The sequence below is a fragment of the Lissotriton helveticus genome, chromosome 5_1 (genome assembly GCF_964261635.1).
Source record: "Lissotriton helveticus chromosome 5_1, aLisHel1.1, whole genome shotgun sequence".
Lineage (NCBI taxonomy): Eukaryota > Metazoa > Chordata > Amphibia > Caudata > Salamandridae > Lissotriton > Lissotriton helveticus.
Window position 1 is genome coordinate 268778274 of NC_136065.1, and position 25625 is coordinate 268803898.

The following is a 25625-nucleotide window of genomic DNA, read 5'->3' on the forward strand; positions in this document are numbered from 1 at the left end:
GATTAGCCCTCCAGTAGTTTGACTGAAACCCTCTCACCTGAGGGCAAAGCTTCAGAAGAGATTGCCACAGAGAGGAAGTAGGGGGGCACTCAATTTTACCAGATCGGTCGAAATTTATCTCGCTATCAGTGGGAGAATTATTGCTGTCACAACCGGATTCTCTCACATCCATGGTTATGTGTATTTCAGGCAGGGAAACCATCATCAAAAGCATGCCTGGATAGCTTAGCAGCCACACTTAGTTCTAGACTTTTCTGAGTAGGTGGTCTTTTCACCTCTATCGTTTCTGCTGTTTCAGACAGTTAAGTAGCCTTTTCCTCATCTTGACTCTGCTTTACTGGTAAACTTGAGCTGTTTATTGTGCAAAGCGGTTTAAAGTACAGTAGTCCGCAATTTGTAACATCAGGTTTGTCAAATCTCATTGTTTTTATCTAGACTTTAAATTGTCTTGGTTTTGGTGTCAGTTATCCCACCGAAGTAAGCTAGGAAGGCTGAATCTACTGTGAGGTGAGGCAACCCTGCCCAACTCTGACAGCCCTTCCCAACAGATTCCCCAATCTTGCAATTTGTGATTGGAGGTGGTTAAGGGTTCTTACAGTTGGATGGGTGAAAAATTCACCAAACTGCATCATCATGCCTGCGGCGCGGGTACACTTCGTATCAGTCCACTCTCCCTATCTGAGAGGAGTTGAGCTCGCTACAGGTGCTATCTGAATGTTAAGTTCACCACATAGCATGCTTATTGAAGAAAAACAATGGATCACTTCACAGTGCAGTACTAAGAACACACACAAGGCACTGGAGTGGCTGCACAGGTGACTGGAACATACGCTGGTGAAGTGCAGGGGGATCTCTTGGATGGTGGGCACTTGTGTTTATGAAATGTCCCAGATGATTTCGGTCTCCGCTGGCAGTTAGGTAGCTTTGTTACACTAACCTAAACAGGGAGTATGTCAAAGGTGATGTCAAAATATACTAAAATGTTCTTGAGGTTTATAGATGACATTTCAATCCTTTGGAATGGTCCAGCCACAGAGCATGAAAACGAACTCAACAAACTAAACGAAATAGATGGTAGAATACAGTTCACCTATGAAATTCAGGATTACTCGATTACATATCTAGATGTTAGGATCACCAAAAAAGACATGGAATACGCAACAGATCTGTATAGAAAAGAAACCGACAGAAACAACACCTTGTACTATGGAAGTTTCCATCAACGTTCTTTGAAACAACATTTACCCTTCACACAACTATTGAGAGTAAAAAAGGATCGTCTCGGATCCCACGATTAGAATGGAACGCACAGGGGAGATGCTACAGCGATTTAGAACAAGGGCATATCCAGATGAAATTTTGAAACAAGCAGAAAATCGTTGTCAACTAGTATCGAGAGAAGAGTCACTGACCTTCAAAGAAAAATCTACACAAGACCGCATAACCGTAGTGTCCAAATTTTCACCAATGAGCAGTACGTATGAAAAGATTATCAATAAACATTGGTCACTATTGAAACTTGAACCGGACTTCAATCAGGTATTTGATCAGGAGCCCATTTTTGCGTACACACGGGGCAAAAATGTGGGAGAAATCATCAAACAACCCATAGATCAGCCTCTTTCAAGAGTATGCAAAGGAACGGTTCCATGCTGGAACTGCAATACCTGTAACAATGTCACCGGGTGTGGGGCGGCAGAGGAGACAGATCAGCACGTTCTGCTCTTCTGCCCCTCGTACCGCGGTGCGAGGGCCAAATGGATAGTTCAGTATTGCAGGTCCAGGGGTCTCAGAGACTTTAGGGTAGTGCTGAGAATTCTAAGAACGGACACCACGGCCTTGGCCGTGTTCGCAACATCAAGGTTCCTTATATCCATGTGGCATATTAGATGTGCAATTTTAAAAGGAAGCCCAAAAACACTCCCCAACAGCTAAGGGTTTTTCTCTCGACTATGGTAGAGGTATTCACTGTGTGGGGCCCTACCTACTATTTTATGTCTGTTATCATGAGATGGGTGTATTGATTTTGTATTGCTTTTATTATCCTTTTGTACATTTTATGACACAGTTTTTATTGTGATCTTTTTAAATAGCTCTTAACTTCTCTTTTTTCTTAAATTAGACTATGAAATTGTAAACTGTCTTTTTATGGTTCTTAACCGAAATAAAAGCTTTGACTGACTGTCATCACAAGACCAAATATCTCACACCCCATGAAAGGCCAAAACATTAAATTGAAAGTGAACGCTACATGCGACTCAACTAACTTCATCTATCTATTGAAGTGCCCCTGCGGGAAAGTATACATTGGCCAAACAGAAAGGAAACTAAAGACACGAGTGAATGAACATAAAAGCAACATAAGGACAAAACAATTGAAGTCAAGGGTAGCAAACCATTTCATTGAAGCAAAACACAACGTTTGGCAATTAAAATGTGTCTTGGAAACAGTAGAGAAGCAGGAGGGTAGAGACAACCATATCTACCTCTTGCAACGTGATAACTATTGGATACGACTCTTGAACTCTTTAAAACCTAACGGGTTAAATGACTGGATGGAATTCCAATGCTATTTGTAAATTAGCATCGGTTACACATTTATTGATTAACTTGTATCAGCATGAACTTGCATTCTCTGATTTTCCAATTCAACAGGTTTTATTAATCTCACATTTTTCATAAATATTATCCACCTCTTTTTGTTCAGCACCACTCATAATAGCACACGTCCAAATTAACATAAACACCTAATAACATAATATCACAGGGTATAGAAGTCTTTTCACTGTATCCATTGGGAAGAGCATGGACTGAGTCTGTCATCTCTTTTAGCCACTCTCAAACGTTTAACTTTGACTCGCGCACAACGCACAGGATGTATCAGTTGGATTGGCGCCACCCATGTCCTGAACGTTGAAACTAGATTTCACCTAATCACGAGTAAGTGGCAGTGCGAGTTTTTTACGGTGCACAAGCAGCTTGTCTATACGAGCTGGTTTAAAGACGATGTCAACAGCAAGTACACGCTTTCACTAATGCTATGCTTACGGCAAGCACACGCTATCCATGTAATTATTTATGGGTTCTTTTGTAACCATAATCACTCATTCTTTTAATTCACTTTAAGACACAGACGCACTTTTTTCCCCTGTTTTGGAATCGATGGAGCATGTCACATCACAATTAAACAGTTTTCTTTTAGTCACTGTAAGACACAGACACGTTCTTTCAGATTGTAGTTGGCGGAGCATGATATCAACACGCATGTGAGATCATTTCTTTAACACTATGTTAAGACAAAGCAGTAAGAATTTATTTTTATTACAACCAGTGGTTTTCTCCCAGTATATTGAGCAGTGGCTCTGATTATCATTTTCAGATTGTCCCCCGACGACGACCATGTTGGCCGAAACGCATCGGGACCAATGAAATGCATGTTGGGACATGTAGTGTTTAAACTACCTACATAAATCAACCGATATCGAGAAGAAATAAAAGGAAGAAATTAAACTTCCACGAAACAGTTGTTCTTGATTTGATTTACATTTTGATTGAACGGATTATACCTCATTGGAGAGAACATTACACCAGTGCCTTGTGGACATACCCCACATCAGTGGGGATGCATACAGTTTTTAGAGGTGATGAGACCCCATTTATTTTTGATTTGGGTTTAACCGTGGTGAATGCTTTCTACAGATAGCACTCAGTTTGAAAGGTTGTGCCCGTTATTAGAAAACTTTGGCTTTGTCTTCCACCCCAAGACAGAGCGTAAGAGCTAATCCTCAGTGAGGTAGATCCAAATCCCAGCACAGGCACATGCAGTTTAACAGATGTCCACCTGTAGAGTTCGATATGGCTGAAAGCTCGAATGGGCTTTCATGACACCAGGGAGCTTAATTACACAGGCACTCTAATTAGTGACGACTAGCAGGCCACTCCAAAAAACATGCCTGTTCCGGACATACAGCCACGTGAAAGAAATTAACCTCGCCTGAGGAGGATAATTCAGATATTGATGAAAGAGGTCCTATGAGTGGCGTTCATCCAACACTGAAGAGAAGAGAGGAAAGCATGACCATGACTCAGACAGAAAAGAGGAGAGAAACGATGTTCTGGTGAAAGGCTTTGAGGATTACATATTCAACCAGGATGACCAGAGTCACCGTAGACCTTTGGAATGGGCACCGCCAACAAAGCACGCCAGTTATGCCCAAGTGCAGCAGTGCAATCTCAAGGAAAAAGATCGGGAGCTGCCTGACGACATAAGGACCTCAGTGGAGGCCAAGATATCTTTTACTACAATTAAGACAGTAACATTTATCAGGAAGTTTAATAAGGATCCAGAGAAGAGAATAGGCAGGTCTTGCAGGGTGGTCAGGATAATTTCCTAAACTCATTACGTTCGTTGTCTAAAATAACGGAAATGTTGGAAGCGGCACCATTGGACTGGATATCTTTGCAAGGTGGACAGAAGCACAGCGCCTTATTTAAAAAGCAAATTGTACCATTTGAAACAAAATGTGAAATTCCATTCTGGTTAGGGTGGACTCCACACTAGAGGGATTTGCCTCCTTAAATGCCTTCCCGAACACACCTGTATGCTTTTGGTAAGCCATTTGTGAATAAACGTGGGAAGTTCTTCCAGACTCTACCGGGGCTAAATAAAGCTTACACTTCAACCTAGACAGTGGTTGTGCTTATGCCACAGGTGGTGAGGAATCACCTGGGATGCTTGGTTCATACAGACGATACAAAGTTTTAGGATAGAGTTTAACAGAATCTCCAAGCCAAGTTCTCAATTTTTCCCCTGCAGGAGCAAAAGTGGTTAGAAGAGAACAGATTGATGCAAGTGGACCAAGGAGCCATTCAATGGCTATTTATCTACCATCGGTTTTTGGAGCACAAGAAGGTGGCTTTGCCGAATCATAAACCTGTTAACACTTGGCTAGTATACAGGCATTGCTAGATGGACCAGGATCTACCTATTAAAAGGACATTTTGTTGCAGGGAGAATGGATGGACAGATCAGATTTACAAGATACTAACCTCAGGATTACAGTTTAAGCTCCCCAACCCCCTCCCCTCCCTACCCAATCGAAGTTTCAAAAGTTCCTACAGGCATACTGGCAGGGAAAGATCTGAAACTTAAAGTAGTATGCATTCTGCAAGTAGTCCACCCCTCGATTTTTCCAAAGCATCTGAAACCATTAGTGGCCCTTCCGAAAGTTGAAGAGGTGAGAACGACTTAAATAACCTAATTTGTATGGCCCAGAAGCTGGACTTGCTGATTTGAACTGTTTAGATGGAAATTGACTTATTGCACGGCTTAGAATTCACAATGTTAAAATCTGATTTGCTTAGGAATGGGCAGAGTCGCCAAGGTGACAATCAAGCCTTAGTGAAGCTCCTGACCCTCCCACCCATCTGGACGGTTGCAGCAGCAGCTGAGAGGAGGATCCGCTGCGGAGGGGCGTGCTGAGGCAGGTGGAGGCAAACGGTGGTGGCGGAGTAAGGCGGAGAGGGGGACGCTGAGCCTTTTTACATAAGGAGGACCAGGCATGGCACATATATGATTCTATTACTTGGCATCTCACTTGTTTGTAATTAATGACTGGCTAAATGGGGGTGTGGAATGAACGTGCCTACGAAGCCAAACAAGCTGTAGGACGGACCAATTCAACGGGATCTCCCATTCCAGACTACAGTGAATTTCCCAAGGGGCAAATCGACTGATGGGACAAGAAACCCACCCAGTTGACGCCACTTTGGCGATGTACTTGGCTTCAACAGGATGCCTAACTAGAGAGGTTTGTCAAGTGGGATAACATAACAAGTGTATGAGTAAAGCGCTCATTCACCCATGGGCATCTTGGCACTGTATAACCAATGTTTATTATTGCCCAACTCAATGGTACTCATTTTATCCACCTCAGGAGGATGAAAGGCTGAGTGAGCCTGCTGGTATTTGAACCTGTGACCATGAGTTCAAACACATTCTCCTACAGTAGACACATTAGTCCAATAAGCCACCAGACTTGGCTTAGGCTGGGATTGGGATATCCCATCTAAGGGGTGTTTGGCTCGGCTCAGTGATGGTGTCCTTTCAGGAACGGCATTCACACTTCCCTTTATCCACTACAAAATGTAATAAATATTTCCATCATCGAGATGCACTTCCTGTCCACAACCCGATGCTACACGATCTCCCAGATTTCAGCCCCCTGGGAACTAAACATCAACTCAGCCCAATGAGAAAGGGAGGGATCTCCCAAATATACAAATGATTAACTCAATGCACCAACAAATTCTCCCCCCTCAAACACAAATGGAAGGAATGGGTGGGCACGCCAGATGAGGCAGACTGGAAGGAAGCTTGTTTGGCCCCCGCACACTCACCATCTCCTCGTAACTATGTTTAACACACCAGAACTACCTCCATATTACATACTTCACACCTCGCCGGATTTGGACATGCAGGCAACCTTCCATCCCCTAATTGTCCTCGCAGCGCGGCCCCACAGGCAGACTTCTAACACATGGTCTGGTCATAACCTACGCTTACACCATATTGGCGGTCATTTGAGCGGGAATTGTCAGGGTCCTCAAGGCCACCCTCAAACTGACCCACAGGGTGGCTCTCCTGGCTGTGCTGGAAGACATGAGAGGCAGGTGAGCCAAGCAGAGCCTGGAAGGCCTCTCTACGCTTTTGGCATTAAGGAACACATAACACAATTCGAATCACAGGCAGGTAAACTAATGAACTGGCAGGGAGTGATGAACTGGTGTACAAAGATGGAGGAGCCGAAATACAGAGCGAGGGGATGCCCCTACAAACATGCGAAAATATGGGGACCTGGTGGGAGTACTATGGAATAACTCTGGGGCACGGCAAACCATGAAAGGTCCTTTAAGGGTGTTAATCTTGTGGTCCTGTGTAATTTCATGTTGAAGATGTGGCAGAAATGCCAGGCATTGATGGGATGATTTTGGGCACTTAACATGCCAAATAAAACTCAATAAATTAAGTTTAAAAAAATCTAATTTGGAACCACAAGGATTATCGGTTTCCTGAGGATTATGGGGGACTCTGCAAAAACAACCCTCCAGCTATTGTTGGCCAAGATAGCAGCCATCAAGTAGGATCTGATGAACATTGCAAGTCTCCCTAAGTGTTCTGGCCAGTACTATGTGTCTTTTAGCAGCATCCTTACAGGTGATATTTCCGAATTTGCTCATTACTGTGCCCTACAGTATATGAATCACTTCAGGAAGGAACTCTGCCAGTGGCGCTCAGCCTATCAGAGGTGAGAAGGACCACATGGTCCGCAAGCAGACTTTAATCCTGAGTCTAGGTTGGAAGTTTGTCACCGGAAAGAGAAAAACATCAAAAATCTGGAGAACTACCACCTACAAATTGCTTGGAACTCGATCCTGTTATGCCAGATGGTATGCATGTCTTGAAGATATATTTTGTCCCAGTCGGCAGAGGACAGAAAGGCCTACTGCACGGGATGTTCATACAAATCAGATATCTCAGTAGGCCAAACCACGGTGGTCAGTGTTCCGACTGATATTCATACGTTGGGGTGTCATCTGTTGGATACGATTACACTGGTTAAGGCCCTTGAAAGCATGGGATCCAATTTGTGTGAATAACGTGTCATTTCAGAACTGGCCGGACAATGATGGTCATCTGGAAGGGAGCACTGTCAGGTTAGGTTATGCTTTTGCATCTTATATATCCTGCAGAGGAGTTTCTGATGTGACAACATTGGACCAAGCAAGAACAGCGTGTACTCTAGAGTGAGTAACATTTACAGTTTCAAGAAGAATTAAGTCCAATACTCACTTGATCATTTACCTGGACTTTCCAAGCAGCCCTACATTGTGTGAAGTTTATTCCTTCCCGTAGTATGAGCAGATATTATGGAGGTTTGAATGCCGAAAGAGAAGCAACTATTTATTTCCCTTCTGAAGTCGTTTGACCCAACGTCTTGGTCTACTCCTTGTGCAAAGGATTCCATGGACCATGCAGGTCGCTGCTGTGGATACTTCCTGTTTTGGTGCTCACTAGACTACAAAGGCTATGGCTTCCAAAGCTTTTTTGGTTGAAGCAAGTTGAAAGTTATCAGGAGGATCATGGACTGGCTATCTGAATTTACTTAAAATACGTTTTATTTTAAACCAGTGATAGATTTCACTTTTTTGGTGGCGAGTAAGCTTTAAAATGGAGCAATGCTCGCCTCTTGTACTAAAAAGTATGTAATTTCCTTGATTTATTTGGTGAAGTTTAGTTACTGGCTAGTAACACTCGAGAAAGGTACCAAATAAGACAATAGTTGATGTTAACAGGAGCGTGCAAAGACAACAGGTTTTGAGATGAAAGGACAGTTTGCCAAGAAAAAAGTCCATCACAACTGTACCATTTAGGTGACGGCACCAGTAGTATTATTTGGTTTATTACCTTCCCCTATTTTTTGTAAAATTTCTTATATCCTACTTTTTTTTATAGAACCCAATAAAAGTTTTAAACACAAAACTGTTCTGCAGTGAATCAAAAGACACAAATAGTGCACAGATAGTTTATTGCATTAGCCATAAAAAAAAAACGTGTTCAATTATCGACCCACAGAGGTCGTATACATACCAACAGGCGCTTCATGCTATCAGTGCTTCGTGTGACACTAAGGGGTAGTGGCTGGAACACCGATGATCCTACAAACAAAAGAAAAAATAGCAAGGTTCAAATACTTTAACTTCGCTCAGAGGAATGCCATTTGTGCTGTCGCAACAAAATACAAACAGTCAAATGTTTAAACATATTCAGATGCAGGAGCCTGGTTTTAGAGCGGAAAAAGCACATCGACCAAACTGCCGCAAATGTCCACCCACTGGTGATTAGAGTGCATTTAAAGGGTAGCAGTAATACTCCCACACGGAGACAAGTAAAAGAGGGCACTGGAAAACCTAATAGGTCTCACCTACTGACTTTTGGCAACGCTTTTTGCTGATGCTGTTCAAGTTGGAGGCCGTTAGGGCGACTAACCTTAAATGCACAATCTCGGTTATTGTACATGATTGTTCATGTTTTCTTCAAATATCTAAATCTGGACATGATAGTAAACAGTAATGCAACTACCACAACAAACGTATTATTTACACATTTTGCACTCAAGATTACCTGGGATACGGTGTGGAGTGCAAAAAAACGATGGATTTAGGCCCAGATCCCTGTACTGGGGTGAATGTATGACATTGTTCTGCATTCTGTCCATCAATTGTTGTTTTTGCATACGGCCAGCAAAGACAACTCACTTAAAACTGAGAATGCATTCTAATCCTGTTCTTGGTACAGGGACAAGCGAGATATTTACACGCTGAGAGAAAATATAGTAACACCCTGTACACTGATGCGGTCTCACTTGTACATGCGTAGAAAATGCTAACAAAGAATTGTCCAATGGTAAAACACATGACTATCTGGATTATGATAGGTTGAGCTACAACGGAAAGGACCCCATTAGCTAGACTAGCAACATCTTAAAACACATTAAGATTAAAATTTAGACCAGCTATGATGGCCCAGTTAAAATATATTTTCAAAGCATACATCTTTACACATCTAAAAAGAAGTCCGTTCTGGAGGTGTGCGTGTACCACATTATTTATGTGTTAGATGCCACTCTGAGGAGAAGACACAGGACGTTCCTGAGTGCAAAACCTTGCACTAGGACGGAACATCCGCAGAGTGTTAGTCCCCTGCAGAGCATTGCTTCACTGGGTGCCTAGATGCCGATTGGATGGTTATGTGATGAGAACATTTTTCTCCAGTAGCTATAAAATGACAGTGGGGTGTTTTCAGACCTAGCTTGACCAGGAAATGTCTCTGTAGGGGTACAGGAACTCTTGTGGGCTGATTTTGAAGTCTTTGTTACCTGTCTATGACATGTCTTTAGTAGCCTACTGAACCAGTAACAAAACATCCGGTCAATTCACTGTGGCGAGAAGTTTGCAACGAAAAAATAATTTTCTGAAACGTGGAGAGTTGTAAATAAACCAAAACGATCAAAGAACTGACCTGAGAGTTTGTAAGGAAATGCTTCTTTTTGCCTAATCACCCGAAAGTTTTGGACTAATGCAGCTGGTTTTCCGACTAAGAGGGCACTGATGGCTGGCAACCAGACCCCAGCACCAGTGCTCTAACCCTTTAAAGTGTAATATTTAATTGGTTTATACTCAATTAGCATACGTTAACTTACTTATAAGTTCCTAGTAAGGTACCAGGGGTACCCAAAGGCTATAAATTAGGTTGTAGCTCATGACTGCACTTATTGTGCCATCCTGAGAGTAACCAAGTAAGTAATGTCTCCCAGCCTGCCACTGCAGACTGGTAGCAGCAGTTTTGAACTGCTAATTCAACGTTGCCATATAAACTAATGACAAAGCCTAAACCTACCTCTTTAATATATATATAAGTCACCGTTGCAGCAGGCATATCGAGTCCTAGGGCAGGGTGCTGTATATTAAAGTAGGACGTGTATTTTTATATGCCCTAAACAGTAAAAAACCCAAATTGTTCTTTTTACTGAGGGAAGGGTAGTAGCCCCATTGAAGGCTACAGGGTTACACACCGCCAACTCCGCTGTGCTAACTTCTGAATGGGAATACTAAAGTTGGTACTTCAAGGCATCAAAATAATTATTAAATTAAACTCGACTTGATGCCCAAGTCGATTTTAACATAACAATTTAATAAACACAACTTTAACGAAGTTGCCACTCTGTTGCCAAAGTCTTCCAGTGGCCATTCACAGATGCTGGCCACAAGACAGCCATCTACCATCCTGGGAAGGGGTGTAAACAACTCCCAGGAAATAGCATAATAGAGGCCTGGCATTGGAAGAGAAGTTACCTCTCCCTGGCAGGAAGCCACACACAGTGTGGGCCCAAAAGGCAAGCTTCAAAGCGGAAGCCACTTTAAAAGGCCAATTGTGGACACACATGAGAGGGGCTACTCTTTTGTCCTGTTAGACAGGTTGGTGTCGGGGACAGAGAGGGTAAAACGGTTGCCATACTGGTTTGCCTGTGGACGTGTAGCTCCCAGGTAGCCATACCTCTAGGGTGGGCTAGCAAGATTCACACACCAAGAGAGGAGTCATGCCATCTTAGAAGTGGGCATTCTGGGATAGCTAAATGTTGCACATCGCAGGAAGTTATCATCAGGAAGAAGGGGACCAGATAGCCTGTTAGCTAGTAACCGCAGCATCCCCCAAAGACACTTTCTGTGCAGACAATATGGCACCCAGACCTTATATCCTGTCTGGACTGGAGAGCAAACCGAAGGAGGACTGCCCTGCTGTTCCCCAGACATGTCAAGAGAGGCTGCACCAAGGACTGCACCTGCTGATCCTTAGGCTATCAAAGAGAGGACTGTGCATGTGGTGCCTGGCTTGACGAAGTCTCTGTATTGTTGAGAGATATTTAACTGATGGAACTCATTGTGTTCAGGAGCCTTGAGTGGAATGTGTTACTGTTCGCACATTATGATAGGTTCAGTGTACCAGAATGGTCTTTGCCATGCCGAGTTATTGGAGTAATTCGACAAGGTTCTCTCTGCAATTTGTTCAGTACCCATGATATAAGAGGCAGAGGTGAAAAGGCGTATGCGAAAATTCCTGTCAATGCAATCAGGAATGCATTCCTCCAGGATCCCCTGTGCAGTAACCTGCTTGCACAGTGTTGGCATTACTGACTGAGTGGGGTAGAGGTCTAAATCGTTTTTCCAATTTGTTGAATATTTTCTAAAGTTGTGTTTGTAACATCTCCCATTTGTGGCATTCTCGAACGATCTGCTTAGAAAGTCCGCCCACTGGTTTTCCTTCCCTTGCACATGCTCCACTTTCATGGAAACTCTATGGTGTAAGCACCAATTCCAAATGTCTTGTGCTTCCTTGGACAGTAGATGCGATCTCGATTCTCCTTGCTGGTTTGAATAAAACATTGTGATCTTGTTGTTCATTAATTGCACAAAAGAACAATTGATGGACGGAATGCTGAACAATGTCAAACATTCACCCCTCAGTACAGAGATCTGGGCCTACATTCCTTTTTTGTTCACCATGCCATTTCAGTTTGGACCCAGCCATATACAAATCAGTTGTGATGCTGTTCCCATGGGAACAGTCTAGCCCGAACTGCCAGGCCAGGTCCTCCGCAAACAAGCATTCTAGGAACAGCATTAGGCTATCCTGGCTGATGAGGGATGATACCGCGAAATTGGTCCTAGGATGCTTGGTTTTGGTCCAAGGGGGACCTAGGCTGGACTGTTTCCATGCGGGACCTCTTTGATTGCTACCTTGAACATAAACATTCTTATTTATTATTTTAAGAGACAAAAGTGTTGATGTGAACACCTGTGAGGTGGATTGCAAGGAGGTTTCCGAGTTAAATCTAGGGTGTGATCTCCAACGGCCCAAAGAGATGGATCTCCAGTTTTCGTAAAAGTTGTTGAGGGTATCTCTTACATTCAAGTGATCTACCTGAAGATAGGCAACCAGTGTCATGACTTTGTCGCTGTCTTCTAGAGAACTCGTGTCCTGTCTCTGTACCAGCGGATTTCCTTTTATTGCGTTGTCTGGAGAAAGCCACTATTGTTGGTGGTCAATATAGCGGAGTGAATTGCTGGTGATATCCTTGGTGTAGGTGGATATATAGCCAACATCTGTTAGACTAATGCCTTCTCTGAAGGAATACTGGCTGCTGTCCCTAGCACTATGTAAGGACTTACACCGGCTTTGCTGGAGTACTCCTAGTGATCTTCCTGTTTCCGTATCAGCCTTTATTGATTGAAGCACATCATCAATAGGCTTTCCAGAAAGAGCTTCTCCATTACACGGAATATCCAAATTTGTTGATTGTACTTCAGGTCTAAACAATGTCGCTTTCAACCAACCTTGCCTTCTTAAAACTGCTGCTCCAGCGGTTGACTGAATCCAGTCAATGCTACATCCCTTATATCTCGGAAGATGCCATCTCTTCCTCCTGAAGGATAGATTTTTGCATCGTGTTTTTGTCCACCAGGAGATACTCAAATTGCATTAAATCTGACCACATCTAACAGTCACGCCTACCTAGTATGGCTAATGCATTGGAAGCCCTTATAGTCATAGCAGAAAACGTTTTCCGATTGTTATCCAACCTTCCTTGTCAGGAGGAGCTGAACATGGTGTTGTTGGGTTTTTGATCAACATTGCGCCGCCTGTAGAACCATCAAATCTGGCTTTGGATGACCTATTAGAAAGCTGGGGTGTTGTCTGGGGTCTTGTATTTCTTATCAAGTCTAGGTATTAGGGCTGCCATCATGCCAGGGCTTTTTATGACTTTAAGGCCTTCTCCCCAAATATGCTCAACAATGGGTCTAGATCTCAGAGATTTCTTTGTTGAATCTTTGAAATCGTATAGGAAACAGTCTGTTTGTTGAACAGACACTGGAAGATCAACCCTTTTAGCAGCTCCAAGAAGGCATGGAAGCTCCCCAATATCATCTGGTGGCAAACTGCCCGCTTGAGTTTTTGGAGAGACTGATATTAGTGCAACATAGTTGTCCCATTCGCTTCCCGTACTTGTAGCCTGATCATGAGGTATTTCACCTTCTTCAGGTCCTCCATCGTCGTCGCCCTGATTGACAATTATTGTGAATAGTAATTGATTCAATATGTCTCTGTTGTGGAGCGTCTCTTTGCTGTGCAGCAGGGCTCTTTTCCTGTGTCATTACCCAAGCGAATGTGACGAAATACCTGCTGTAGACATCCAAGTTTTTTGCTGCTGTTGGATGTGTAGTTTCCTTTTCTGGAAATCTCTCATAATAATCCGTAAGCATCATGCGAGGCCTGTAACTAGGGCTCCACCCTCCCGTAAAGGAACTTTTTACCTCATAACCACTGAACTGAGAAACTTCCAGAATCTAGGTGTATTAATGTACCGTGACTGTTTATGTTTCTATTCATGTACGTTGTTGTAAAGCTCTCCGATACCCCTTGGGTTGAGTAAGCGCTATATAAAATACCTAAAATAAAAAATAAATAAATAGGAACCTGCATCATTGGTTCCTACAATGGCCATTCTTCAAAAGTTTCCTCATAAGGGTAATTCTCATAAACCTCCTCATATGACTTTCTTTTGTCATGGTGCCTTTGCCTAAAGGAGAAATACCCTTGCAAGTAAGTTGATTCATCCTTTTCAAATTACTCATTAATTTCCTGGCCTTTTACATGCAGCTGTGATGGGCTACTTGCAGCATCGGTCAATCATTGTCATCCTCATCTGCACCTCCTATTTCTAGAAGGTGTACTGGTGGGAAAGGGGAAACCTTGCTTAGTGAGGTTTACTCTTGCCTTGTTAAGGGTTCAGTAATGGCGCTGACTGGTACCTCCACAAAGCTGGCTTTGAGATTTGAACCGTGGTCATCGGCAGTGTAGCCGTCGATCGTGCAGCCATCAATGGTGCAGTCATGGACGAGGGCGCTGATGGATCATCCGTTGACAGTGTCTATGATGGAGCACCCGTCTTCAGTTTCGATGACTACGCGGTCGCAGGTGGTCTCGTCGACAACGAAGACATTGTTGTGATCAATCTTGATGTTGAAGATGCAGTTTACACCATGGTAATAGAAGTCAACGACGAAGACATCGCAGCTGGCAAGGTGTCGTAAACAGTTTTGTGGACAGTTTTTGCCGTCAACATGTATGATCTTCTGAGGTAGACTTATTGATCACTGCAAATGCTAAGGCAACTTCAGAAAGAGTGGGAGATTCTGTCCTTGATTTATTTTGTTTCGATGAGACTGGAATTGCTGTTTGACCCGAATTTTCCTGATATGGACTCCAATTAGCCATTTTTTTTTCTGTGCCTTTCGATTATTGCTTAGGTGGATCTCCACCCAACTCCTAACCATGTCTTTCTCTCTTAAAGGTCTTTCTTTCTGGAGTTACTGATCCTGCCTCTCCAGAGACTGGAGTGTCTGTCGTTTTTCCTCTTTGAAGCCGTAAGAAAAAACTTGCTTCTCTGTCTTTCATTTTATGACAAGAAAACGTTCTGCAATATTTGCACTCCTTAGGTTTATGATCGTCAGGATATAAACAATACAGACACTGTTTTCCTCCTCAAAAAACAGCCTCATTTTACCACAAAACTTACAGGGCCTCAATAAGCCCTTTAGGATCCCTCTGACATGTTTGATTTCTGTCAGTATAAGATATACGCAAAGGAAGAATATTCTCTTGATGGGAAAAAAAAAAAAAGTTCAACTGAAGGTCACCAGATGTAACAGTATCAATTTCCCAGCAAAGCTGACCAGAGTTCAGGGAGACTTTTTCAGTGGTTAGAAATCTTGAGGTGTGGTGGCTGTGAAGGAGAGACTGAAGTTTGGTTCTACCTAAAATTATGTGGATTGGTATACGTCCCCAAGGGGTTTGCCTTTACTGTTTAGTGTTTTAGATGTAAACTGCTAATTAGAATTACTGTGGGAAAGATTCAATACTGGAGAAGCTATAGCATTATCACGATTATTATGTCTAAGGCAAATGAATGGGTCCTAAACATTTTAAAGGGCCAGGAATCCTAATTGATTCAAGAAAGAGGGTAATCTTCGGTACATTACGCAAGTTTACGCATGAGAACAGCAAAAGACAAATTGTTATATATCCATAACAGTGTAAACAAACGACATGTTTTTAAGAATATCTGTTACATACAAGGGTAGGGCTGGTGTTCATATTCTTAATCTCCCTAACTAAGGGCTGCGAGAATAGAAATGAGTGATTTCTAGAGATAGGAAATGGTTTTCAGTGTGTGTGTGTGTGGGGGGGGGGGGTTAACACCTACCTAGCCCTGATGGTGAAAGGAAAGGATTTCTCGTGATGAGGACAAAATAAGTGGAAGGATCAATAACTGGGTGCTGCACAGGACCATAAGGGTAATGTCAGGAGGCGCGGGTTGGGGCCGATGGTGCAAACATAACAATATGTAGTCTAATGTCACGAGGAGCTTTTATAAGGCCATATTCCTAGGCCAAAGCCAGTCCACCTGGTGACTACTGTGAGAAGTAGGAACATGCCTTGGAATACTGAAAAGGGCCCTGGGACAAAGTTTAGGGCTTTTTTCAGGGGAGTGACGCGGAAGGGCCACGAGGAAGTTGTTGCAGAGTTAATCCGCACTGTGCTGGAACAGGATAAGGGAGCGGATTTTGTAAATGTTTAGAATCGGGTACCTAGCAGCAGTGGCTCTGGCAGTGGTGAAGGACACTTGGATTACAAAACACAGAGATAGCGAGAGTGTGTGCGCGGTTTTATTTCGGTTTTATCATTAACACAGCGTTTACTAATTCCATAAACCTCTGCAGGTTTCCCAAAGGGAAGGAGCTCTGACTTGATTTGTATTTTACTTTTTATCCTAGCCATGCGATTATAGATAATCGCGTTATCATAATTTGTGTAGGCACTCACGTAAAACAGCAAATTACTTATTCACAGGCGAATGCCCTTCAATGATGTACCATTGGAGGACTGGGTTACGAGATCCCAGAGCCCATGCACTACGGTTCTTTAACACAAAGGTACTGCTGACAGTACAGGGTATTTTTAAATGAATGCTTTGCTCATATGACAGCCGGTGCAGCAGTTTCAGGGGTGTATTCCTTCTTTCAGTTTAAGTACAGCCCCTAGGGCCTAATTTGTGATCATGTGACGGCAAATCAGAGTGTGGGTGTGGTCGTGGGAAGTATTCATGTCTCCCTGGCCCCTCCTCTCACAGCCCCATGCTTTCCGGTCTGATTAAAATGCACTCAAACACATCAACAACAGGCCGGGCTGAGAGCTGCCCCTCCCCCCTTACCTTGGGCATTCCTGAGGCGGCGTGTTGCTACTTTCAGATGCTTCGTTCGGCCCAAGTCTTCACCCAGTAGATAGTACCATCCGCTGAATTCCTAGAAATGCAACATATTTCATTGGCACGATTTCTCGATTTACACTAATATTTGTGACATTTTTATACATATTTAAAAATTAAAATGTTGTAACTGGAAACCACTGTAAAGAAAAGCAATTACCTAGCGTGGGAATTTCAGTATTCTCGGGCCACATACATCTTATGATTACCAGATAGAGGACAAGACTGCCACCTGGTGGGCACGGCCGGAGACAGTGCAAGAAGGGTCTAAAGTCCAAGAAGGGTCTAAAGTCCGTGGGACCTCTTTTTCATGACCCTGTCCTCTTTATTTAACTATACAAGCCTCACGCTTAGGCAGCCGACTAAAGACAAAACACGCCACAGATGATAAGGGGATAACAGATTCCAACATCAAGAAAATACACACAAATGAAGCATGAGCATGAAATAAATCAAGAAGGTTTCATTTTACAATCACGCTTCATGCAATAATACTTCTGTCGTTTTTCGGCTTGGTTAAAAAAAAAAAAAAACAGACGTTAGTTATCATTACCCAAATTAATCGTATTGAATCCATCGAGCTCCGAAGGATGAACGATTGAGCTGGCCCTGCAGGAATTCAAACATCAACAAGCAGCCCTGACTGCATTCCCTGAATATTTGAATAATAAATATTTGAGGAGTGTGAGTAAGCATACCAAAGGCATCTGTAAAGATTCACATGGATGTGGGAAGTACTCAAGACCGCCTGTGGGGCTGTTATGTTGCAGCTAATCCTCTAATCCTCGAGGTGATTTGATTTCCGGTTTTAGCTCTTCTGGTAAACTGAGAAGATGGTATGATTAACATTGTGCAAGCACTCCTGGAACATACGTGAAGGGGTGGAACGTATTATAAGGCAACAATGAAATATCCGAGAGCATCCGTGAGAGGAGATCTCAGCTCAGCGGAGCGTTCACTGAAGACAGGGTATGTCAATCAACAAAAGGGATTTGTAAAGCGCAGCGAATCCCCCCATCAAGGCGCTGGAGTTGCTAGCTGCTTCATGATGATCTGTTCATTCAAACAGTCACGTCTCGAGTCCTTTCCTGAATTGCTGGAGCAGTGTGGCGGTCCCGATGTGCAGAGGAAGGTCCTTCCACGCTTTGGCCGCCAGGCGTGAGTAGTAGGAGCGTCCGCATCTGATCCGGAGGGTGGCTGCAAGAAAGAGGGAGGAGTGTCGTAGGTGTCTGGTCGGTTGGTGGAAGGTCATGCGAGTTCTGTTGATGTATGCTGGTGCTTCGTTGTACTTCTACAATTTGGAACTCTTCAGTGTCTTGAAGGGTAGCTATCCAGGAAATGATGTACATGGCAAAGTGAATTCATTTTTATAAATCGTCTTAGGCCATGAAGACCTTTTAGCTTGGAGCTCTTCAATTCTGTGGTTCAAGTACAGCGCATTCCAAAAGAGGATAGAGATTCTCGGGCTGTCATAGGGTCAAGTAGTTTGGTCATGGCAATGGCAAATTCTGGCTCATAATCTGAATAAATCACTAAATTGTATATGCAGGACCAGGAGATCCGCCACTAATTTACCAAATTAAAGCTAGTCATTTTCTACTCTTATTTCATAGTTGATTGAAGAACCCCAGGTCACCTTATGGCCCTCTTGCAGTGCTTAGGAGATTATTTGTTGGACTTCGGTCGCAAACCTCAAATTAATCTCCTTTAATATAGCTCTACTATCGAGGTTATTGATTTATAAGGAGTAACAATTGGCGAGGCCAAGTCATTTCTTGAAGGGCTGTAGGTGCATAGCAGGGATGTGGGGTGCTGGCTAGGTTGGATGGAGATATTCAAATGCTCCTGCAAGAGCCTCGTGTCGTACCTCTGAAGGGTGCGGGTCCAGAGCTGAGGACCCTCCCTTCTGATGGTCCTGCCCTGGGTTTCTTCTCTCGAGATTGAATTCCGCTTACACACTTAGTTCAGAACTGCGCGATAGCAGCATAAGCAGGGAGTTATAGTGGACAACAAACAAAGCTCAGGTAATGCGGTTCTTTAACCCAAAGGTACTGCTGGCAGTACTACGTATTTTTCAATTGATTCTATGCTTATATGACAGACAGCGCAGCTGTGGATGAGTCGTATTGTTGCTTTCAGTTTAAGTACCCACATTTCCATGAGTAGCAAGAGGAAGTCACACTATCAGCAGCTGTAAGCCAAGAACCACTGTAGAAGAAACAATCCTGGGGCCCAGCAGCGGTAAAAAGGAACCCTCAAAGCTGAGTCTCAAAAAGAAATGAATGGGGGAAAGAAGTAGCTGACAGGAAGAGGGAATCTGGCAGGGCCAAGAAAAGAAAGATAGAGGAGGCATTGAAGCTCAAAGTCACATTTGACACAAGACAACCACACATCTGTCTCAGAAAACAAGAGCACTTGTTACAAACAAATTGACCCATTACGGGGAAAAAGGAGCGTGTATTCAAGGCACTACTACGAAAAAAGAGAAAGTAAATAATAATGGACATCTTTGTAGCACAAAAATAGTACACTACATAAGCTCAGTGGTTCGGTGTCTGACCTGCAACACAGGGTGACTGTTTTGAAGCGTTCATGAAATCCAACAAAAGCCTAATTAACCGAGTGGGGAGATTACAGAACATGGATCACCCTAAACAGATTTGAGTCCACTGCTTCCGTTCTGGAGCAGTGTGTAAGAACCCGCAACAAACATATCATGATGGCTGGTAGAGACGGATATATGTTGATACCACGCATACTTTTAGCACGCAGACCATTACCACGCAATTTTTACAATGCAGGACCCTTTACCACGAATACCTTTACAACGCAATACACTACAACGCAGGTACTATTACAACGCATACCATTACAACGTAAGTATAGGTAAGTATATAATATGTTAAAATAATGTAATTATTATTAATATTTTTTAAATTAATAATTTATTATTTTAATATTAAATATTTTAATTAATTATATTAATTTTTATTTATTCATTTGTAAATATATATGTTAAAAATACCCCTGTACCCCAAAACCCAAACCCAACCCTGAAATCTAAAAATACCCCTGTACCCCAAAACCCAAACCCAACCCTGAAACCTAAAAATATCCCTGTACCCCAAAACCCAAACCCATCCCTGAAACCTAAAAATACCCCTGTACCCCAAAACCCAAACCCAACCCTGAAACCTAATACCCCTGTACCCCAAAACCCAAACCCATCCCTAAAACCTAAAAATACCCCTGTACCCCAAAACCCAAACCTGAAACCTAAAAATACCCCTGTACCCCAAAACCCAAACCCATCCCTGAAAACTAAAAATACCCCTGTACCCCAAAACCCAAACCCAACCCTGAAACCTAAAAATACCCTTGTACCCCAAAACCCAAAACCCAACCCTGAAACCTAAAAATACCCTTGTACCCCAAAACCCAAACCCATCCCTGAAACCTAAAAATACCCCTGTACCCCAAAACCCAAACCCAACCCTGAAACCTAAAAATACCCCTGTACCCCAAAACCCAAACCCAACCCTGAAACCTAAAAATACCCTTGTACCCCAAAACCCAAACCCATCCCTGAAACCTAAAAATACCCCTGTACCCCAAAACCCAAACCCAAAACCCCTAATAAATGTTTAAAAAAAAGATAAACTTACCTATACTTACGTTGGAACGGTATGCGTTGTAATAGTATCTGCGTTGTAAAGGTATTCGTGGTAAAGGGTCCTGCGTGGTAATAGTTTCGTTGTAAAAGTATTTCGTGCTAAAAGTTGCGTGGTAACAGTTACATACCGTAGAGACACCTCAACCAGATGTCACAAACTACGGGATTATAAGATGGAAACCAAGAAGGGAGAGCAAATAGAGGTGAAAAACAATCCTCAATGTTGAAACTATCAAAGAAATGGTGAAAAAAGTTGCCAAAAGAATTGTGGTAACCTTGGTCTTCAGTGCAAATAAACTCAAACATAAGTACTTGATGATACAGACACAAAGGCAACAAATGAGAAGTTAAAATACAAGAGACTTCGGATTTTCCTCTACCCTGAACAGTCTCCAAAAACTTTGAAAAAACAAAAAGCCGTTCAATATATCTAATATATGTATTGTGCAGTGGCTAAGGGCAGGTATTCACCGACCTAGGTCCTGTGAGTTAATATGGACGATTAAAGCACATGTCCTAGAGTCTGAAAAGGTAATGCGCCCCTTGAGTCTGGAGAGTAATGGGCTGAAAAGAAGCCAGAACAAATGTCAAATAAATTCATAATTGAGGCCAGCGGAGGTTATGGAAATCTGCTACAGGCAAAAATAGGGACGGAACTGCAAACAGCATAAGATGGAGTGATCGAAGGGTCTCATCGTCAAACACAGTAAATAGGCGAGAAACTCTAGCATTCTTAGGTAACACTCTCAAGATCTGCTATGATCTACCAACACAAAATGAATGGACTTCTACAACTCACTTTTCAATAAAAAAACGGAAAAAACGCTTCAAACACCAGGGTACAAGAACACCATAAAATAATTCGTTCAGGTTCCTAGTTACTTTTTGTCATTTCTAGGATCCATATAACCCTAAGAAGACACTTGCCACAGAACCCTCCATAAATGTATTATGTTCCAGCCGTAAACACCAGTCGTCTCAATGTTAGAAAAGGGAACTGTCTCGTTCCTGCTGCTGACTTTTATACCACAATCACCCTTTTCGGCTACCTCCAAGGAGCATGTGATTTTTTTCATCTTATTCTCTCTGTGGCTTCTTCTGTTTCACCAAAACCTCTTGAAAAGTGCTCCGTCTCCCAGAAGGGGGGGGTCCATTACTCACAATCTAAGAGCCTTCAATAAATAACAAAATAAACAGATAATACAAATATTGTGGCGTTGACAAGAGTAATTGGTAAATGAAGGGATATCTTCAACTGATATGCACTCTCTCCGAAACTACTGCTATGAACTCTTACTCAAACAACTGATTTATGAATATTAGAACACAAAACAAGTCAAAAACAGGTGAACGACTAGCTAAGAAAAAAATGTTCCGCAATGTATCTGCACAATAATTTTTTAGTTATGGACACAAGAGTTTGCCTCTTGCAAATGAGAAATAACAGACTTCTGTAAGAAGCTGAAATTTAAAACAAAGTTTGACCCATAAAAAGAAACACAGCAAAGGATGAGCATCTATAAATCCACTGAAGAAATGAAGAAAACAATTGCTGCACTAAGAGGATTATCAGTTCAATGTTCATACATTCTTCAAATCAAATCATTTACTGTTTTCATGATTGAAGACACAAAGAAATCATTTTGTTTTATAAGGCTCTCAAAACACAGAATATAATCGTGAAAACTCAAGATAAAACCGAAAGGGCCAAATGTCAATTCACAACAATGTATAAGAACATGGAAGATAAAGACACTGGGGTTCCTACGCTAAACCCTTTTCTCTGAAAAATAATCTCTGGATATTCCGGCCTTACTATAAGCTTTTTCAAATAGCTTAGCACCTGTTTTAATCATCTAAGAATTCCTAACGCATCTTGGGGTCAACTACAACTTCCAAGTCCATAAAATATGGAGCGATGAGAACAAATGCATATTATTTAAATACCAATAGACAATTCGGGTTGTGATGTAGAACTAGTTACTTATCTTCGGTAACGCCTTAATTGGTAGAGACTATCTATCCGCAGATTCTTTAACCTCAAAATTATCCCTAGGTGTCAAACCGGAACTGGAAATTCTTTCCTGAGCAGTACCCTTACACGCTGGTCGGCGTCATCGCTCAGCTCCACGTGGCATCATTGGCGTCGTCCATGCTGGAAATTATGTATGCATTGCCAGTATAGGTGCCACCCCCAGGCACAGTCAGTTACTTTTTGCGACGTTCCACACCAGAAGCACAGAGCCACTAAATATACTGACCACTAGTGTGGAAATCTAGGGCCTTGAAAGGGAAAAGCCCTGTTAATAGAAATTTGCTCGCAGAGCAGGGAGGATGGGTCGGTCGGTTAGGTGTTAAAGAAGGTACGTAACTTGTTCATCTGATAGAGACTTTAAGCTGCACATTCCTTACCTTAGATTGGATACCGAAGCAACACCTCCCCGGAAGTGGGTCTGAGGACCAATTCCACACGAGTAAGTCCTGTAGGACGGAACGGCCTTGGCTGTAAATACAGTAGGGTTTGGTAAATGTTGGTAAATGTGCAGTGAAGCCCACATTACTGCCTGACAGATGTCCAGGACTAGAACTCTGCGAGCTAATGCAGTGGTTGCGACTTTTTGCTCCGGTGGAATGAGAACGCAAACTCTAAAGGGGTTACTTTTTAGCCAATGCATGGCAGATCTTGATACAGAGTACAATCCATCATGAGTTGGTCTTCTGTACATCCTGTCCCTTCTTCACCCTGACATACCCCACGAAAAGTTGGTAGTCCACCCAGAACTCTTGTGTGCAATCAAGGTAGAACGGCAATGCTCTTTATGGGTCTAGATGGTGAAGTCGCTCCTCTTCTTTGGAGGGATGAGGTGGAGCGTAAACATTTTTGGCAGAGTGATGGATTGGCCTACGTGAAATGGAGTGACCACTTTCGGAAGAAAGGAAGCTCTCATACGAAGCACCAGTTTGTCTGGTTAGATGGTAAGATAAGGAGGCTTGGATGACAAGGCCTAAAGCTCACTGACAACGCGACACGGGGCCGGAGGCAAGTTTTAAATGTTTTTTTTTTTTTTATTAACCCCCCCACAAGTCATGCCGGCCGAGACTGGCTCCACCTTGTTTCCGAAGAGAAAGGAGCCATCAAAAGACATGTTCATGAGTGACGTCTGTGCATCCTAAAAAAAACAGTAGTCCTTAATCAGACGTGCCGTTGAAAGGCTACGGTCGACGAAAACACTCTGCTTAGTAAGTTTGTGGTGTCTGATGCACGTCTAATGGTGAACTTAGCTACATCCCTCTCGTCGACAACAGCTTAGGAGACCCGGCCTGGGCCTCCTCCAGGCCCGTTGGCAGTAGATGCGCAATTGTACCCCGCAGGGCATGGGAATAACGGCCCAGAAGGCATGCGGTGTTCAACGACTAACGCCGCGCTGGTGAAAGAAGACATTTTCTTGCCTAAATTGTCCAGCCTCTAGGATTCCCGATCCCGCCGAGAGGTTGGGAAAGCGCCAGAATTTACATGTCAAGTGGAGGCTTGGACCACCAAGCTCTTCAGGGTAGGGTGTTCCATGAGGAATTTGGGGTCCCCTGGAGCAGAGCAGTAGCAGCAGGCAATTGCCCTCTACACAGGAGACCCTGTGTTGGGCTAGGACCAGGTCCGAAGCAGGACATCAGTAAGTGCTTCTTTGAATGGGAGAGGCGGTTCAGAAGGGGACACCCTCGGTTCAATCACCTTGGTGAACACATTAGTCTACATTGCATCGAGGGCAAATGAAGGTACAGGAACTTAGCGGTCCTTCGCACCACCATAGCAAATGAAGCTCCCTGCTTCATAGCCACAGGGGAGAGGAGTATGCCAGTATCTAGAGAAGTGTCCAGGCTACTGGCTTCACCCGGATCCACACACCACTCCAAGGTTTCATTAGGCTGGTATTCTTCAGGGTCCAGCAACACCTCCCATTCTTTCCCAAGTCCTAGCCCATAAGAATAGGGCTCAGGCTCCAGCCTGGAAAGCATGGCTCCAGTCGGCGGCCGAGTTGCACGACGCCTCTGAGGCTCCATGTCGGAGTCGGGGATGTAAATGGGGATGGTACCGGATGGCACTGGGAGTGTCTGCCTCAAGACCAATGCCGAGAAAGATCGACATGGTACAGCCGGCGCAAATCTGGATCCATCTGTAGATCCCTGGTGCCCGAAGCTGAGCGAGGATTGCTCCGGGTCCAGGAAACGCAGAATCGTCTTGTCGGCCAACAGATAAGGCGAAGTCAAACCAAGCTTCAATAACTTCTTTTTGTGGGACCGAGACTTACCCGGATGGCTTGACGACTTGGAATTTGACGTTTACCTTGGACTCTGCGACCACTCGCAGGACCTTCCCCTCAACCAGGACCTCAAGCATTGCACATCAAGCAGCCAGGATCTTGAGGGATCGCTCCCTCAAGGCTTCGGATGCATGGCCCGGCAGTCGGGACTGGCCTTCGGGTCATTGTCTTGTTCGAGGTACCAGAGGCAAACAAGGTACGGTGCAGTCACGACATCTGTCAGTAACAGGCGTCAAAGGGCTTGAAGCCAGCCTTCTTAGTTGACATTTCTGCCACACCCTCAAGGAGGCAAGACCTTCAAAAAGACTTTGACAAAACATCGGAAAAAGTTTAGTCAAAAAGTGAATACGTGGTAGCTCTTCCCTGATCTGCACTGACTGGTGCGGAAAGAAAAGAACCGACGTCAGTGCGCCTGGGTGGCACATATATAGGCACTGTGAGCATTATTTCAAGCACGGACGACGTCAACGATGCCATGCGGATTTTAACTACGCCATCTACCTGCATGCAGGGGTACTGTGAACAAAAAAAATAAATCTACGAATACAGTTTGCTGATAATTCTAAGGCAAGTAAACTGTGGCTAGAAGTCTATCCGATAGACTTACAGATGACTGGTTCTTGCAGCAAATGCTTTTTGCTACAGCAGATACATTCAATATGAAGGAGCTTGTACATGCACTAATTTGAA

General features: G+C 43.4%; 1 protein-coding gene across 3 annotated transcripts in view; it reads right to left on the reverse strand.

The window, feature by feature from the left end:
• Window positions 1-25625, reverse strand: part of RGS3 (regulator of G protein signaling 3) — a 945383-nt gene that overhangs the window by 544827 nt on the left and 374931 nt on the right. For all 3 annotated transcript variants that reach the window (XM_078642175.1, XM_078642174.1, XM_078642173.1), the window contains 2 exons: window positions 16893-16983; window positions 8651-8718 (listed from right to left, as the gene is read on the reverse strand). In XM_078642175.1, coding sequence (XP_078498301.1) covers window positions 8651-8718; window positions 16893-16983 — 159 coding nt within the window. The remainder of the gene's footprint in view (window positions 1-8650; window positions 8719-16892; window positions 16984-25625) is intronic.